The sequence below is a fragment of the Scatophagus argus genome, chromosome 3, assembly GCF_020382885.2.
Source record: "Scatophagus argus isolate fScaArg1 chromosome 3, fScaArg1.pri, whole genome shotgun sequence".
NCBI lineage: Eukaryota > Metazoa > Chordata > Actinopteri > Scatophagidae > Scatophagus > Scatophagus argus.
The window spans coordinates 19449586-19466654 of NC_058495.1; the positions used below are offsets into that span (position 1 = coordinate 19449586).

At 43.0% G+C, this 17069-nt stretch overlaps 1 protein-coding gene and 2 non-coding genes across 4 annotated transcripts in view; 2 read left to right on the forward strand and 1 right to left on the reverse strand.

Moving 5' to 3' along the window:
• Positions 1 to 428: 428 nt before the first annotated feature.
• The window catches only part of fgd5a (FYVE, RhoGEF and PH domain containing 5a), a 31466-nt gene continuing 14825 nt past the window's right edge, over positions 429 to 17069 (reverse strand). The window contains exons 6-21 of one of the 2 annotated variants that reach the window (XM_046384536.1): positions 15705 to 15856; positions 14766 to 14922; positions 10471 to 10561; positions 9982 to 10032; positions 9735 to 9793; positions 8924 to 8995; positions 8652 to 8720; positions 5872 to 5955; positions 5670 to 5749; positions 5456 to 5552; positions 4968 to 5105; positions 4257 to 4359; positions 4031 to 4167; positions 3330 to 3431; positions 2809 to 2963; positions 429 to 2332 (exon numbers count right to left, since the gene is read on the reverse strand). In XM_046384536.1, coding sequence (XP_046240492.1) covers positions 2296 to 2332; positions 2809 to 2963; positions 3330 to 3431; positions 4031 to 4167; positions 4257 to 4359; positions 4968 to 5105; positions 5456 to 5552; positions 5670 to 5749; positions 5872 to 5955; positions 8652 to 8720; positions 8924 to 8995; positions 9735 to 9793; positions 9982 to 10032; positions 10471 to 10561; positions 14766 to 14922; positions 15705 to 15856 — 1584 coding nt within the window. In that variant the 3' untranslated portion in view covers positions 429 to 2295. Of the gene's footprint in view, positions 2333 to 2808; positions 2964 to 3302; positions 3432 to 4030; positions 4168 to 4256; positions 4360 to 4967; positions 5106 to 5455; positions 5553 to 5669; positions 5750 to 5871; positions 5956 to 8651; positions 8721 to 8923; positions 8996 to 9734; positions 9794 to 9981; positions 10033 to 10470; positions 10562 to 14765; positions 14923 to 15704; positions 15857 to 17069 lie in introns of both variants that reach the window. The other variant, XM_046384535.1, reaches the window with a different exon arrangement.
• Positions 2658 to 2729, forward strand: trnae-cuc. Its single transcript has one exon. It is a non-coding gene; the product is annotated as a tRNA-Glu (tRNA).
• On the forward strand, positions 3708 to 3779 carry trnae-cuc. Its single transcript has one exon. It is a non-coding gene; the product is annotated as a tRNA-Glu (tRNA).

The window sequence follows — 17069 nt, forward strand, 5'->3', positions numbered from 1 at the left end:
TCAGATATGTCTGTTAGTGAAAAGATCTTAAAGGGGATCTCCATATTACACCTTGAAATTGGATCATTACATTCTCAGATTCTCAGAGAGAGAGAGAGAGACAGACCTTAGTATACCTGCAGCACAAAAGGAATGCCTTATTGAGTACATGTCACACTAGTTGGCATATGGTATCATTGTACTCTTTCCCCTTTCTTGTTTCCTGCCTCAGGCAGAACATGTTATTGATACAAGACTGATACTTCAAGTTTCCATCGATTCATGCAGGAGGAAATCTCTCATTTTCAGCCATCAGCGTATCAGATGCAGTTCAAATGAGATCTGCTTGGCGTGATGTACTGCTGCCCCCTGCTGGATGAAAGAGACATTTAACTAAACTGTGCCAATACCACAAACAACGGAGACACACAAGTACATTATGTACTTACTTTAACATTTTCCTAGTCTTTATCAATCACAGGGAATAAGCACAATTTGAACACCTGTACAAATCACTTCGAATCATCACAACTACCATACAATACGCACTGCTTTTGTGAGGCTCAAAATTACAACTGCTCGGTTAATTCTGCCTCCTTATATACTTGGAGAGGCTTAGTAGAAAGACAAAAATGTGAACATCTTATCATTAAATGCATGTATTATACAAGTCATGGCCCTAAGTTTACCATACGAGTGAACCTCTCAGTTTTTTTTTAAATGGGTCCATGTTTTACAATAAATAAAACAGATTCATGTCTAAACGGAGGCAGCACAGCTCTGCACTGTGAGAGCACATCAAGCAAAGTTTTTAAAGGAGTTTATTTCTATATGTGTCTATATACATAAACATTTACAATGCACTATATGCAAGAGGTACAATCCATTGTAACACTATAGGTATGGCACGCGGGAAGCCGGTAGAAAAGCTGAACAGTACTTGATGGGGAAAAAAACACGTGTGTCTTGGAAATGATGCAGTTTGACAGGCTGATAAGTCACATGGCGCCTTTAGGTAGGTTAGCTAAGAGAAATTATGTAGTCCGATTATGTGAAAACAGAAGCGTAAAACTCCAGTGTCCTTCCTACTGCTAAAGACATGAGCGGCTCAGACGAGTCTAACACTGACCGTTTGTAGGTAGTATGACAGTGGCCTTTTTCAGCAGGTTCCATTAAGTCCTTGTGGCTGAAGTATGCTTTTACCCAGAAGCATATACACAACATGAAAAACACATTACTAAAAGTGGCACATTAGTATATCCTTATCTTCAACCAAACTGTTCAAAATACTGGAAGATCAGAGTCTATAAGAGTACTTTTTTTTTTTTTTTTTTTTAAAAACCCAAATATTATCAAGGTCTCTTCTGGAGACATGACAGCAGTACAGTACTGTGATAACAAAAAAGACGAACAAGGAGTAAATCTCATCATCTCAGGCACATTCATCATCAGTTGCAAATTGCACTGCGTTCAATTGGCAGAAATCAACTGGCACTTCAAAACTTTTACGACGAACCAACAGATTCAAATACAAGGTGTCCTCAGATGTGTTTGTCTGTTTAGAAATGCGTCTGATTGGTTTTCATGTCATAGCTCTATGGGTTCAATACAAGAGTAACACTCCACAAGAAATATAATGTACACACACTGTGATGATTAAAACGATCTCTTACTCAGAACATCATGTGACACCATTTCTATACAAACAAATCATATAGTTCACTTTAATATCAGCAGTGTACACTTCACAATATATATTCAGAATACCAAATATCTCTCTAAAAAGGTCACCAATATTTTCCCTTTTACTAGCTGAGAATACTACTATGGAGCAAAGTTAGTTTGGGATAATTCTGCAAAGTGATGTTGACATCCATCACAGAACGCAGGCCGTAAGCGTCTCTTGTAGTAAAAAGAAGGAGGGATGTGATGTTCTCCTGCAGAAGCAAAAGAGTGGTCTAACAATCCAGTGGAACCTCAGAAGAAAAGGCACCAAAACACAGCAAAGTTAAAAAAGTTTACTTGGAAAACTCTTTTGTGGGATGTTTCCTCGTAAAAAATTGAAACAGAGAGAACAAAATGTTGCTTTTAGAACAGGCGTTGCTCCTGAACAGTGAGGGCTTCTTCCACTTACACCTCTTCTTTTCACGTTGTGGTGCCCCTCTGACACCACTGGGTGGCAGCCTTGTCTAGAGTTGATTCCCCTGGTGTTGACACATAATATTCCAGGTCAGATGTGATGAATCCTTACTGATGATGTGAGTTTAGATGCAGCAGGTAGCTATGTTGTGTTCCTCAGAGGAGTTCTAGCAGGTGCTATAAAACAGTAGCCTCCTCCATGGCATTGACCCATCTGAAACATAAGAAAAGGGAGCATGAGACCTTTTAATACCACAGTTCATTTTACGCTCCATTGATTTTATTTGACTAAGCCACTTTTCTAGACAGTACTATTTAACCAACATAAACAGCCGCTCTGTTCGACCTGGGTTTGGCAACTACACACTTTCAGTTGGGGTTTGAAAGATGTAGGTTTCTACATGCAGGGATGATCTCACTCTCTTTGGAGTGTAGGGAAAGTGCACTTCGGAGACACAGAGCTGTATACACAGAGCAATTTACCCCACCTACCTGCTGTCACACATGCAACAAATGGTAACAAACAGTAAACAGACATCTCCCTGGTGGTCTAGTGGTTAGGATTCGGCGCTCTCACCGCCGCGGCCCGGGTTCGATTCCCGGTCAGGGAATGTGCTTTTAAGAGAAACTTCACTTGCAATGCAGCAATAAAGGCTTCACCTTGCCTGTATAAACAAATCCAGTTCTAACCTGCGGGCAGTGTGTTGATCATCGGCTCTGAAGGTGTAGTACAGGGTTTTTTTGTGGTAGAGGTGGAACACGTTACTGCTTTCCTCTCCCTCTGGCCGCTCAGTCAGCTTGACGGTGAACCCCTGCAGAGGTAGAGTCTCTGAAGCCACTTTATCCTGAGCAAACCGGAGTGAAGACACCAAACACAGGCGTACACGTTAACAAACCCCTCTTGCTGTCCGAAACAATACGCGAATAACAAGAATATCATGCCAAGTCAAGAAGAACAAAGCAGTGCAACACGCAGATGCATACTTGTCAAAAGAAACAGAGAGAGCACAGAGAATCCCTTCCATTAGTCACATCAAGTCTTGTGCACAATAGCAAAGATTGAGCGGTGGAAATGTGAGAGCTTTACTGCGTTGGCCAGGTATGAAGAGGAAAAAGTATAGACAAAAGGTTGTGAAAGGTGTGGGAGTTTTGGGGCTGGTGTGGGAGACTCTGTGCCCCCTCACCTCACGGGCTGTGAAGGTGTAGAGCACCTTGTCTTTGAGGAGAAACCACAGCCGCTTCCACTTCCTCTTGCTCTTCTTCCGGCGCTGAAGGCTGCCGCTCATGGTGGAGCCTTCAACAGCAAGCCCACCCTGCAAGGTGAATTAGATCCACACAAACCAACATTAATTATACACTGGGGGGGAAGACAAGATTATATAACCAGAACCTTCAGTGACATCATAAAACCCAGTACAACGTTTAATAAGAACTGAAAGTGAGAATAACAAATCTAGGAAGGAGGGTGAAGAAGTAGATAGTGAACCCTAATGGCAGCTGTTTTGCACTACACACAAGCATCAACAGCTGATCAGCTGTCATACATGCCAGACATTCCAGTACACAAACGTAGCATGAGGGAAAACAACTCCCTGGTGGTCTAGTGGTTAGGATTCGGCGCTCTCACCGCCGCGGCCCGGGTTCGATTCCCGGTCAGGGAATGTCTTTTATGTATAAAATGATCTTTTTGATGTAAAGCCCATTACATACCACATTACAAAAGGCAATTATGTTTGAGAGGGGAGCATGTTTTTATTCAAACACTACTAGCCTTCATGACTGTATTTACAATAAAAGGTGAAAATGGAATTGGTGTGATTCCTCTAAGTGCGTGATATATTGTGAGCTGGAAATTGGCTCTTGTCAAACGCATGTCTGAAAAGACACACAACAGATGGGAGGTGTAGTCCACCTGGTTCAGAGGGGAGCTACTCTTCCTGCTCTTCCACAAACTCGGGGGCTGCAGGCTCTGGAAGACAGCAGAGAGGGGACGGCTGGCCCGGTGAGTCCGCGGGCTGGAGTTACTGCATGCCCCGGACACGCTGCCACCTGCAAACACACTCCCTTAATACCACATCAAAGAGGAAGAAACGCACCATGATATTAGCCACCCCTCCACACATAAAGCTGAGATTCACCTCTTTTCCTGAGTTCGGCATAGCAGTGGTCACACACTTTGGCCACCCTGTTTTTGAGGTACTTGAGTGGATATCTGTTCCTGGAACAAGCACGGCACACCACCTGCTCAGAGACGAAATACAGAAGATTTACATACCACAGAAACAGCATCCAGTTTCAGTGAGCTATCTTTGACCTCCTGACATTTCACCTAAAAGGAGAAATAACAATAAATTCTCTCACAGAATAATCAAAAGTGCTATGCTATTGCTTAGCATAGCACTTTTGATTATTCTGTTCTATGCTATGCTAAGCAATAAAGTGATCCCTCCAACTGTTCCTGCAAACACTGAACTCTCATGAAAACAAGCATGTGAATTCACCTGCAGAAGACTTGATAACAGTCAGTGAAAGGTAATGTTTTACTTCTCTGTCTCTGTCTAAATGGATGAATTAAACTAACTTTGTAATGATAATAGCAGCAGCAGTAGTAGTTTTAGTAATAGTCGTCACTTAAACACAAAATCATGGTAAAATAGGGCACAAATTGAAAAATACCAACTTGACCCTTTAAAGCATTCAGTAAATGATTAACGTAGAATCATGGGTTGGAAACATTGGCGATTTCCTTTTATGTTAGTACTTAGCATCCAGTGCAGTTAAACAAGACTGTAGTAAAGACCGATCACAAACAAGCTAAAGCAGTTTTTGCAGGTCTGTGTGTACCTCACCTTGCCACAGGCGTTGCAGTGGTGTCGTCTGAGCGTGAGGCTGAAGTCAGATGTACAGTTCATGCACATCATCACATGAGAAACTGGCACCAGTACAGGAGCAGCCTCCCCCAGCGCCATCCACAACTTCTCACGGGCCTGTGGACGCATACAACATGCCAGACAAGGTGAGAATGGCATGAAGAATTTATAAGCAGATGTTACAGCATATGGCAAGACAAAACATACCTAATTATTGTGTTAGTCAAAAGAAGATAACAGATTTTTGCATTTAGAGGCAGAAATGGAATATAAGATTTGTAAGTATGTTAATTGTTTATCATAATTGTTGTGTTTCCATCATCTTTGAATCAGCCTTTTATATCCACAAAGGGAATGAATTTTGAACCACCATATGTCTACAGTAGCTCAGAATGGCCAATCCAAACACAGGAACACATTGTGGGATGCCACTAAATCCTACACACTGAAGCTTGAACTTTTCTCACCTCACTGCAGGGCCCACCAAACGTACAGAGTCCTGCAGCATGGTCTGCTATGGCTCGACTCAATGTGTGGAACCAGTCCTCCCTCTCACCAACTGAACTGAAGAGAGAAACAGACCAGCAGTCACACCTGATACACCTGAAAGCCTTTAGACTCCCAGTCTGGAGTCCGACAGGAGCCTAACAGGTGAAAGGTGTGCACAATGTTTAAGCTCACCTGGCTGAGAGCGTAATAGTGATGTCAGACACCTCGATCCTAAGACAATTGAGCACGTTGTCGAGGACAGGTTTGCTCACCTGTGTGTGTGTGAGAGAGAAACGCAGCAAGAACACATCGGAGTTAAGCCAAAAAACATTATGTACAGAGATCAAGCTGGAGATGAGCTGAGATTTTGTCAGCGAAGGGAACGTTAATGTACCTTCATCCCTGACAGAGACAGTGTGTTCTTGAGCCTGTATTTTCCGTCTTGCTGAGGGTAGGTGTACAGCATTATATTGTTCATCTGATGAAGAACAGAGAAAGAAGCGAGGGGTAAATTATATTGGATTTCTTTTATTTGTTCATCATGCTCTTCAATCAAATAACATCGCAGATTAATGAGAAATATAGTTTTGGGTTACAAATATGAGTGAAGCTTCCATTTCCAGCTATTCAGAACACAGTACCCTCTAATTACCACAAGGTGGAGGTGTTACCTTGACAGACATATATAAAATTGCAGCACAGACCTCTTTGTTTATTCTTTTTTTCTTGAAAGCAACTTTAAGGGCTCAGCTAGGAGCTTGGATCATGTTTCCTGTCACAGAGTTCACACATGTCTGTGCAACCCCTCAGCACAAAATTCCCATGTATGCACACAACAAAATAAGGCATTAGAAGTGTTTATTTGCTTGTCAGACCAAATGTATTGTGATCCCCTGAACACTGTGAGAGTCCATTGTGTTATGAGAGGTATTTCATTTTCTCCCAGACAAAAGAGATGACATCATCGGTCACACCTAATGTGTGCTCTAAACATCCGTTGGGGCCATAAAGGCAGCATCCAGGAATTCTCCACCCTGCTCTGGGTTCCAGGCCTCCCCTCGCCCTCCCAGCCTTCTCAGGCTACGCTGAGAATCAGAATTGGGTGGAACCGGCCACCTTCACCACAACAACAACAACACAAACAGTCGCAGTTATGGGTTCACTGGCTGGAGACAAAACAGTGCATGATAGCCAGGCCCGAGCCCTGCCTCCGACCTCTGGGCTGCAGCCACCGCAGTTCGTCCGCTCCACCCTGCAATGCTCATTTATTCAAAGATTCCTTCCACAGAAACCTAAGCAAGTTCCAAGTTAATGACTTTCCCAGATGACACACAACATGTACCTATGTGACCCCTTGGCACCTAAGACATTTTACTTTCTCAACATTGACATTTCATCCAATCCACTAACCAGTCACCTCCTTCACCTGCCTCTTCCACTCACACTCTTTTCCCTCCAGCAGCTTTCTGTATCTTCATCTTCCTTCTAATCCCTTCCTTCGCTCATTCATCCCACTTCTCTTTCTTCTTTGAGCCCAGGCTTGTGACATGGCTGTAGCTTCTCTGTGCCGCTAAGGTGAGTGATGGCTTTCATCTTCACTGTTGTTTGGTTTTGCTCTCCTTTAAAGCCCATAAATAACGCCTGACTCAGTGAAGCTGTCCACTTCAAGGCAGCAAATGGCTATATAACCCTAACAGCCTTCAAGTATCAACCACCAACACTTTTCAGGTATGGTCTAACTGCAATCCTATTTGGAAAGACTGTGAGAGTGATGGAATGGAGCAAAAAAATAGGATAAAAGATAAACAAATCCACATCTTCACATTATATTCTATTTGGATCAACTACTTTAAGCCAAAATCTTACATGCTGCTCCTGCGGATATGCAGCTCAAGCATAATTCACAACATGAGACAGCACTGATTGCTCATGGAACAATAGAACGGGCTTCACTATTTCACATTATGTGTTTGTGTAGCACCACCACCCCTCCTTCTCCATTACCTCCTCCTCCTCCTCCCTGCATTCTACAGGGTGTCTGGCCTTCACTTTGCTGTCAGTCCCCTCCCAATACACAGGAAGCCAGCATCCAGTGACCCACACCAAACATCCTGTAAGGAAGTGGGGCCCTGGAAAACAAGTCCTGAGAGGGGAGGAGAGGAGAAGAGCTGAGAGGGAGGCCCTTTCTTGGTGGGTGTGGTGCCAGGCGAAGGTCTCACAGCCTTGGCCTCCCCGACTCCTAACCTCACCTACCTCACAGACCGACTTCAACGCCCCCCCCCCCTTATTTTTGCAGACAAAGCTTACTTTATTTTCAACTCTGCTTCAGTAATACTGCAGGTGTTTTCTACTGTAATGCACTATAGTGGAAAGCCCCTTGGTCATTACAGTCTAATCTTGTGCATCCATATGTTGTTCAAACCCACAGAGCTTCAAACTCTACTGGACATCCAAAAGTGAAGCTGAATTTTTAGGAAATAGGTAGAAAATGATTCAAACTTGTCATCTCCAAATATCGATATACTGATTGTTTATTTTTTATTTGCTTTCTTGCTGAGAGTGAGATGAGTTAGTTGATTAGATATGAAGAAAAAGTCAGCACATATGTCATGTATGCACAAGACTGTGAGGGTTTTGAATGGATTAATCCACACAGAAACCATCAGGAGAGGTTGTCAGAAAACTATAAAGTCCAGGAAGTCACTGAGCCCGGCCAAGAAATGTCCTGAGTGTTACGTAACCTTCTCATAAAACTGCCAATTGTCTTTTAATGTATTTGATAAGCAGTTTTTGTTTGTCTTTTCTGTAGGACAGCACATCAGATATCATATGGCAGTGTAACAGCTGAGAGGACTGACAAAAGGAAACTTCAGAATAGCAAAATAAATAACAAAATTACAAAAACTAAGTTACCCACAAAAAATACTTTATATTAGCAGATGAGGAGGTTACTGAGTGTCACGTCACAGGTCCAGATTATTCTTAGTGGTTTGAATTATCAGGGTTCTTTTAATGAAGGATTTGTTGTTTGCCTATTTAGCATCACAATACAAAATTTGAAACACTAGCTTTGAAAATACCCCAGGAAACAAAATGGGAAAACAGTATTTTAAGGGCTTAAACACTCACAGTCTAATAACGTGTCTGAAAGAGTTATGAAAAGAAGACAGATACCAGAAACAGGTGTCGAGGCTGCCTGCTTTTCTTCGAGACCTTCATGAGTGTGCCCTCTTTGACAAACATCTGCCAAAACAAACAACACACACACACACACACTGTCACATCACTGCTTACATCAACTATGGTTCAGGCCCTGTGAAGACCTTCAGATGCTGCTCTTCAGATGTCATTACATCTGAACAATATGTTGCTGTGTTTTACAGAACAAATTGTTGTTTTGATGGGGAAACAGTAACAGTGGCCAGAAACGGATACACGATGCTCACCCTTCCGGGCTTCAGGAGGTCCCTCTTGCCCTTGATGCTGTACTCTATGTGGACCAGACGCAGCAGGTTCTCCTGAGAGGGGCAAAGACAGCATAGAGATGGAGAGAGAGATTAGCCAGTGATAGATGGAAGAGAAGGCAGAGAACGAAACTGTCCCTGTCTGTTTGCGAATGAAAGGGAGGGAGGAGGGAAGGGATGCAATACTGAAAACTGAATGGGGGGTGCACAGATAGAGGGAGTCTGTGTTTCCACTGTATGTCAGTCTCTGTGTGAGTGTGTGTGTGTGTGTGTGTGTGTGTGTGTGTGTCAGTGTAGGTTCATAGAATAGGGGAGAAAAAAGCGAGTGTGATAAACAGAGAAGGCAAGCCAAAGTGAGGCACAGGAGATCTTGACAGTGAGAGGCAGTTGGGGGTGGGTGGGGGGTGAATTATCTCCGTGAGCTGCTCGTGTTTTAGGAGGAGCGTAAGTCATATCCACCCTTAACACTGCTCCCCTTGTAATGATACACCTGGGACTTTCTGATGACATCATCTTTCCTCGCCCCTTGCATTCATCAACAGCAGAAGCCAGCACCAAAGAAGGATAGATCTCTCCTTCAGTCCACCATTTCATTTAGAAGAGGGATTCATACACAGGAAAAACTCATCTGTCTAACTTCTTAACGCTCCATCTCCGTCTGAAAACTGCTTTCATTGCCAAGCAGAACATGAAAACGCGTGACGGCACACTGTGCTGTGAATATGTCAAACTCAACGGGAGCTAAGCAGTCTGAAAGTTAGAAACACATGGAGTGTATCCAGAGTAAACTCACCCCTTGTTTCAGATTGTCATTGGCCTGGTCTGCCACCTCGGACACGATCACCAAGGCAGCTGCAACACAAACACAGAAAAGAGAAAGAAAGATTTATGCGCAACCAAATTCAATAAAGACACACTCAGTGACTGTGACTGAACAAACATGGCCGGATCCAGTGTGTATGTGTTAGTATGCCTTTGACTGGAGGAAAGACACCACTGTTATGGTTTTGGTTATGAATATCACAGAGCTCCGGGTTCACCTTGTGTGTCCTCGTATTCTTTAGAGTCAGGAGAGAGGTTGTTCAGGTAATCTGGAGAAGACACAAAAAATGAATCAAAACATGAACATATAGCACTCAGGCACATTATTTAAATACACTTTAAAATAGTGGCAAAGTGGTGTCTGTAAAATGCAGCTTGTTTGGTACACAAGGCTAATCCACAACATTATGCTAACACTCCTGTCTGCTCCAGCATTTGTGTGTTTCCTGTGAAATATAAAACCAAATTTGCTGCTACAACCTTTGGTACATCACTAAAGGTTTGGTACATTTGTTTGGTACATCACCATTAGCTAATGGTTGCTAACATTAGCTAATGCTAGCAAACCTTAAATTAAAATTGTTGACTAATTTATATTACTGAGTCAGTAATTATCCCATTTTTGCTACTACTGGCCACAGTGGCCACTATTCAGCCAAAATAACGTGCTGTAAAGATTATCACATGTATCTGTGTTTGCATGTTACCTGTGAGCAGCATTCGATATTGAAGTACTCTCACTATAACCTGCAGCAGCTGGTGTTTCAGTGGGACTTCAGCTTCTTCTGGGCTTCTTTTCTGCACACACACACACACACACACACATACACAAACAGTTAGATGTTAGTTAGAAGAGGTATATAAATATCACAATTTTACATGGGTTACTAAAATAGTTGACAGTCGACTGTATATCTGCTATAAACTTCACATGTCACATTCATTCGTAGTCTGAGCTTGAACTTCACACATTATTTTTGTATGCATGTTTGTATGAAACTGTTTATGTTAGTGTTAAGTTACTGTACTGTTTAACTGTACTTTACTGGACTGTCTTGGCAGTCGAATGGCCACCATGTATGCTTTGTCACAGTGGCAGTCATTGCAACTCTATCCAGCTACCTATTTGTCCTCCACTCAGTTTCCTGTTTATGTCTTCACTGTCACTATACAGATGTCATTCATTTCTGCAGAATAAAACTCAAGTGAAATTAAAATGCGTGATTTATGTCATGCCAAAAGACTCCTGGGTGTCCCTGAACCACAGCTCCAAGTCTTCTAAATGAAGGTGACCTCTACAATGCTGCAGGTCTAGGTCACAAGTGACCCAGGGAGCACTGTTAGACTTGGCTGACCTTCACAAGGCTTTCCAGCACACACACACAAAAAAAACCTGAACAACTCCTATTCTTCTTCTCGGAGTAGTCATTTGCAGGTGAAAGGGGACAGAAATTGGCACAATCAAAGGGAGCTTTAGAAAATCAATCAGGATCTAATTGTCTCTGACAGGTATTTATGCCCTGAGCAGCAGAAGAGCAACAGGGGACTGGGTGCACACACACACACACACATCAAGTCAGTCTTTTCTAATCCAATGAAGCCCTGTCCTACATTAGAGAGGCATAGATAGCACCCTGCGGGAAGCAGCATCTTCATCTTATTTACTCTGCACACACACGCTCACACAAAAACCCACATCAGACACACACTTAACTCAACCCAGACTCATTCAACACATACAATATATTATTGATGCAAACGCACTCACAGAGACCTTGAACTGGTGATGAGATAACACTGATTAGGCCGGTAAAGGGGAGGGATGAGATGTGACTTAAACATACCACTCTTTGTCTTCATTATCAAGAGTGCAGGAGTCAAAAAGTGAAACAGAGAGCTTATACCTCTTTTAATGAGCAGGCCTTCACAAATACTCTCCTCAACTTCGGGTCTCAGCAACAACCACTGTTTGAGTTTCTCTCACTTTTCTACCCCTCATGCCTTTCCTCTGCTCTCCTCATCAGCGCATGATGCATTGTGTACAATAATAACCAGCTTTCCATTATTAAACGTGTCTGGCTTCAGAACATCCGCACTCCTAGAGTGTCGCTTGCAAATTGTCATCCAATTGACACTTGTTCGGAAGAAGTGGCTTTCCAGAGATGGTAATTAGCGTGTGGTTTGTTTGGGTGAGTGAGCCAAATGAGGAGGAGAGAGGAGGGAGTGTGTGAGATGCCTCGTGCTGAGAGATAAACACACACACACACACACACACACACACATACATGAACGAACAAACACACCTTTCAGACTCTGTCATAGCCAGCTGATTTGCTGCCTGCACACACACACAACTGATCTAATTGGGGAGTTGTAAAGGAGGCTGCTTCTCTAATTAGCTTCTGTCTGCCTCATTGCCCAGCTGCCTTTACAAGGAATTCACTCCATCGCTCTCTCTCTCTATCGCTCTCTGTCCACCTGCTGCACAGCCTCCTCCTCTCCTCCTGGGCTTCTTGCACAAGAGAAGACAACGCAAGCTTTACACAAACACAGGCTATGACATGAATATAAATCCAAGCTGGAGTGCTTTGGAAAGAAATTTCATAGGACCAGTTTCACATGATCTACACAATTTGTGTATGGACATGTCCCTGCAAAGCAATCAGACACAAATACACAGAGGTGCCAACACTCTCACAAAAAGGACACACACACACTCACACCACACTGTGCAGGCCAATGTTTATAGATGGTGAGGCAAACAAGCAAGTGGCTGTGGAAAGGAGGCTTTAATCCTGTAAGGGCCTGGCTCTGATCTGATCAGGGTTGGTGGCTACTTCATCACTGTCATCACCACATCCACAATGAAATTACTACCACTTACACTGGTGGACTTTGGCTTGTAGCAATAAAGACAAAGGAGCAGAAGGGTGGGGAGAAAAGAATCGTGATGAGGGAAGTGAGGCTTTAAGCCTTGAAACAGAGAAAGAAGATAAAATGGCAACTATTAAATTTGCAAAAAATAGCTGCAAAACAGTCAAATCAGTATTTCCACTCCCATGAAGTATATGACTTATGAAGTGTCACACAGTCAACAGATAAGTCGTAGGTACGGCGTATCCCGCGACCCTTACGATCTTCTTTGCCCTCCCTCAGCCCTCCTTCTCCCTCATTACAGTGGGGGTCACACACACCCAGCAATTCCCATGGCAGTGCTCTGATTCAATGCAGCATCCATCATATACACACAATGCCCTAGTGTGGGAGGGTGGAAAGGACAGACCCCATATTACAGGCTTATATGCAATATGGGAAACATAAATACAACATGTAGTGTGTATACACAGTGGCAGGTGTGGTGAATCTGCCAGTGGACTGAGGAAAGGTTACTGAATATGCCTTTGGGTGTTAATTTTAGAGGTGTGAGATAAATCACAGTCTTTAGGTGGACACAAGTAAGAAGCAGGGAAAAAAAAACATAACTCAATTTTTATTCATAAAAAATTTACTTTTGTCCTTAGATACATCATACTTCAATCCAATTTGCAAATCCATCAGTCTATGGCTACTCCAGACGACAATTAGTGCTTTATGATGTGAAGAAAGGGACTGATATCAACTTCATGAGGCTAAGATAAGGTGGAAATTTAATGACTTTGATCAAGGATACTAAGTGCTAAATTACTGGCTGGCGCAAACCAAGTGTGGAAACATGCTAAGATACTAAAGGGCATTGTTTACTGATGGTGATGCAGATAGTTTAAAGTCTTTATCTCTCACCTACACTCTCCTCCTATTTACATTAACTCCACTAAAGTCTGGCAGAGACAAAGTTTTTCTGGGAAGGGGCAGATGCTCCTGAATATTCATGAGTGCAGACAGTTGGTGCCTTGTCCGTTTCCTTTTCTTATCAAACTAGAAACGCCTGGAACCACTCAGAGTGAAGCAGATCACAGCATGGAAATGGTAATGTGTAAACCTGGGGAGAAAGGTGCTGAGCTGAGTAGGTAAGGTTGTGAAACCCGAACTTTGAGATACAGAGATGCCTGGGAGAGGCTTTTTTACTGACCTGTCCTACACAAACTGAAGCACTAAATTTCCATATAAACTCTTTCTAATTACAAAACAAAGAAGAAATAAGAAGAAATCATTTTCCTTTGTCTGTTTTGCGTCATCCAGGGTGTGTGTGTGCTGCTACGAGGCGATTTTTACTCTGTAACTTGTGAATCAATTTTATAGACCAGGACACAGCCGCATGGAAATGAGAAATCTACTGCACTATCTCTTCGGTCTTATCTATAGACTCCCTTAATATCCTGTCTTTTAGTTAAAAATAGTCAATTCTATTGCTACCAGATGGGGCCAGCCATACCCGCTCCTATTCAGAATAAGGATATAGCGTTGATTAAGTAGACCAGGCACACAATATTTTCAACACTGTAATGGTTTTAAAATGGACTTCTGGTTATTTTTGATCGAGTCACCCAAAGCCCCCTTCCCTGTACTCCACAGAGGATTAAGAATGAAGAGATGCACACCAGACAAAGAATATTTGAGTATTTGGTATAGAGTGGGTATAAAATATGGAAGCATGACAGTGGAAAGGTCAGTCCCATGGAGAGAGGTGGGATAGAGAGGGTTTAGAGGGGCCGTTATCTCCCTGTGGAAGCTGGGTGACAAAATCTTTTTTTAAGTTTTAATTTAAGTTGAGAGCTGCTGAGTGGCTGCCAGGGGAAATACCAGGTTCGATCTCTGCTCCCTGGAAACACCTACCATGCTTCATTTTCATTCAACAAACATGGAGACTGAACCCAGAGTTTGAATATGTGACTGTCAAAAGACTTCTACGTGTTCTCCTGTGAGGAAAATTTATTGGGATTGAGTAGTGCTCTGCATGCAGGAAGCTCAGTAAAATAATAAACACATAGCAACACATGACAATAGGAAGGAAGACTAACTGTTGAACCTGCTGGGGTTCGAGTGTGTCTGTTCAGTGGTTCACCTCAAATTTCTTGACGATGCCAGCGAAGGCCAGGTTGTTTCTGCAGCTCTCCTCCAGTAAAGACATGCTGCGATCATACTCTGAGATATAGGTGTCAAACACCCTGAAGTCCTCCTGACGTGACAGAATCACATCTACTACCCTTTGGCTCTCCTCCCTACACAGAAAGAAAGACAGTAGACAGTACATCCTCTTCAGTTATTTAATGCGTACTGAATGTTTGTGATTAGACTTTTTGTTGTAAGCACTTTCCCTCGGCCAGAGCTGTTACTGATTTGAACTTTTTCCATAATGATGTCTGTCAACCTTCCAGATGTAAACAGATGTGAGTGTAATTATAAAGCTGTTCTCTCTTGACATTTCAGAGAATACGCTTATTTGCTTTCTTGCTTGTGTTAGATAAAAAAATCAATACCACTCTCACATCCATCCATTATGTACAATGAGCAGCTGGTTAGCTTAGCTAAACACAAAGCTTAACACGCGAGCTGTTCAGGTGCTTGTAGGAGGACTTTTTACTTTTCACCAGAGCAGACTAGCTGTTTCCCCCTGTTTCTAGTCGTAGCGCTAAGCCAAGCCTCCTTACGCTGTATTTAGCATGCAGACACAAGAGTGCTTTCCAATTATTCATCTAACTCTCTCTCTCCACCACCCTTTAAAAATTATCAGTACCAAATTAAGAATAAGGAAAGCACACCAATACTTCTTAAAACTTGTTGGTGCTAACTGCCAAGCAAGGCCTCTTGAAGAGTGACTTCTCAAAATATGATATGTTTTTGAAAGCAGCACAGTAGTTGTTCTGATCTCAGTAGACAAAAATTATGACAGAAGCAGCTTTACATCCATACTGCATTAATCTGTTTTGTGAACACTGAACATCTGTAGTTTACAACAACAGGCCACAGCACAGTCAACAGTGATGTCCACAGTGTTTCTTACCAGTGACTGATGCGCTCCTCCAGCTCAGTGAGGATGGTGCTGTGGAGGGTGTAGACCTGGGGGAGCACCCCCAATATCTCTCCTAACCTCTGCTCCTCCAGTACTGGCTCCACTTCCTCCCCCTCTGCCTCTATCACTGCTGATCTGAAGTCCTGAGGAAAAACAGGATTTGCAAGGAGAGATTTTTAATAATGTGATGTAGAAACAGAGCAAAAAGTGAGGAGAATGGAGGAAATGGTAATTAGGATTAAAGGAGGAAGGGAGGGAGAGCAGGAGAAATGAAAGGCATGGTGGAATGAGGAATGAAGAGGGGGAGAGAAATGGAAGGAAGGAAGGAAGGAAGGAAGGAAGGTCAGATCCTCCTAAACATCCTTCCTGCCACCCTCCCTTCAAATCACCTCAATGCCTCCCTGCCACTTTGGGCTCTGTCCAGGGATTCAGGAAAGGCAGTGCTGCTTGCGCAAGACTTGCAGACCAGGTGTTTGCATAATGACCTTGGTGCTCAATGACACAATGCTGGTTTGTATATAGTCCCCACTTTTCATGGCTCTGGAGACAAGAACCTAGAAATTCCCTGATCTACAATGAATCTGGGTCCACTGAAGTCCATTCGGCACACATAAAACACGAGCAACAGGCGTTAATAGCTGCAGTGTCAGTGACTAAGAGGACTAATAAGGAGGAGTTATGGCACATGGGACTGAAAAAGCAGGCGAGAGGTTATTTATCCACTCAGCAGATGAAGACAAAAAGAGCAGAAGAAAGTAGAGGAATCGTTAGGAAATGCCAACATGCTTTTAAAAAAAAAATCTCAGTTTTCTCTGTGGGCAAAACCGTCTGGCAAACTGTCATGTTTACAGCCTTGGCGTGTTTATAAGGGATACGTGTCTGGAGCCCATCTATTCCAGTTCTGAGTAAAGCACAGACATAAAACAAATAGAGCTGTCCCAGTTGGCTGCGAGATAATGTGGTGACACTGGCCGCTTCAGAGCATGCACAATTGATCACATATGAGTTAACATTCATCCCGCCTGCTGGCGAGAGGAACAGCTACTTTTTTTAAAGGCTTTGATTGACCCGGTCTCCCAGGTTACACGCACGCACACACACACGCACACACACACACACACACACACACACACAGATCTATAAATGAGAGGAGCTTTAAGGTCCACTCTCCACCTCGTCTCTATTTTCCTCATGTAAGGCAGGTCAAGAAAACAACATTAAGCAGTTGGGTGAGCGGCTAGTCACGCTAGCTCAAAACTCGGCATCAGCACAGGGAATCTACTCAGAGGTCACGTGTTAGCAACGAGAAAAAATAATAAGTCTCAGCCTCATATTTCAAAGCTGTTATAGGGAAAG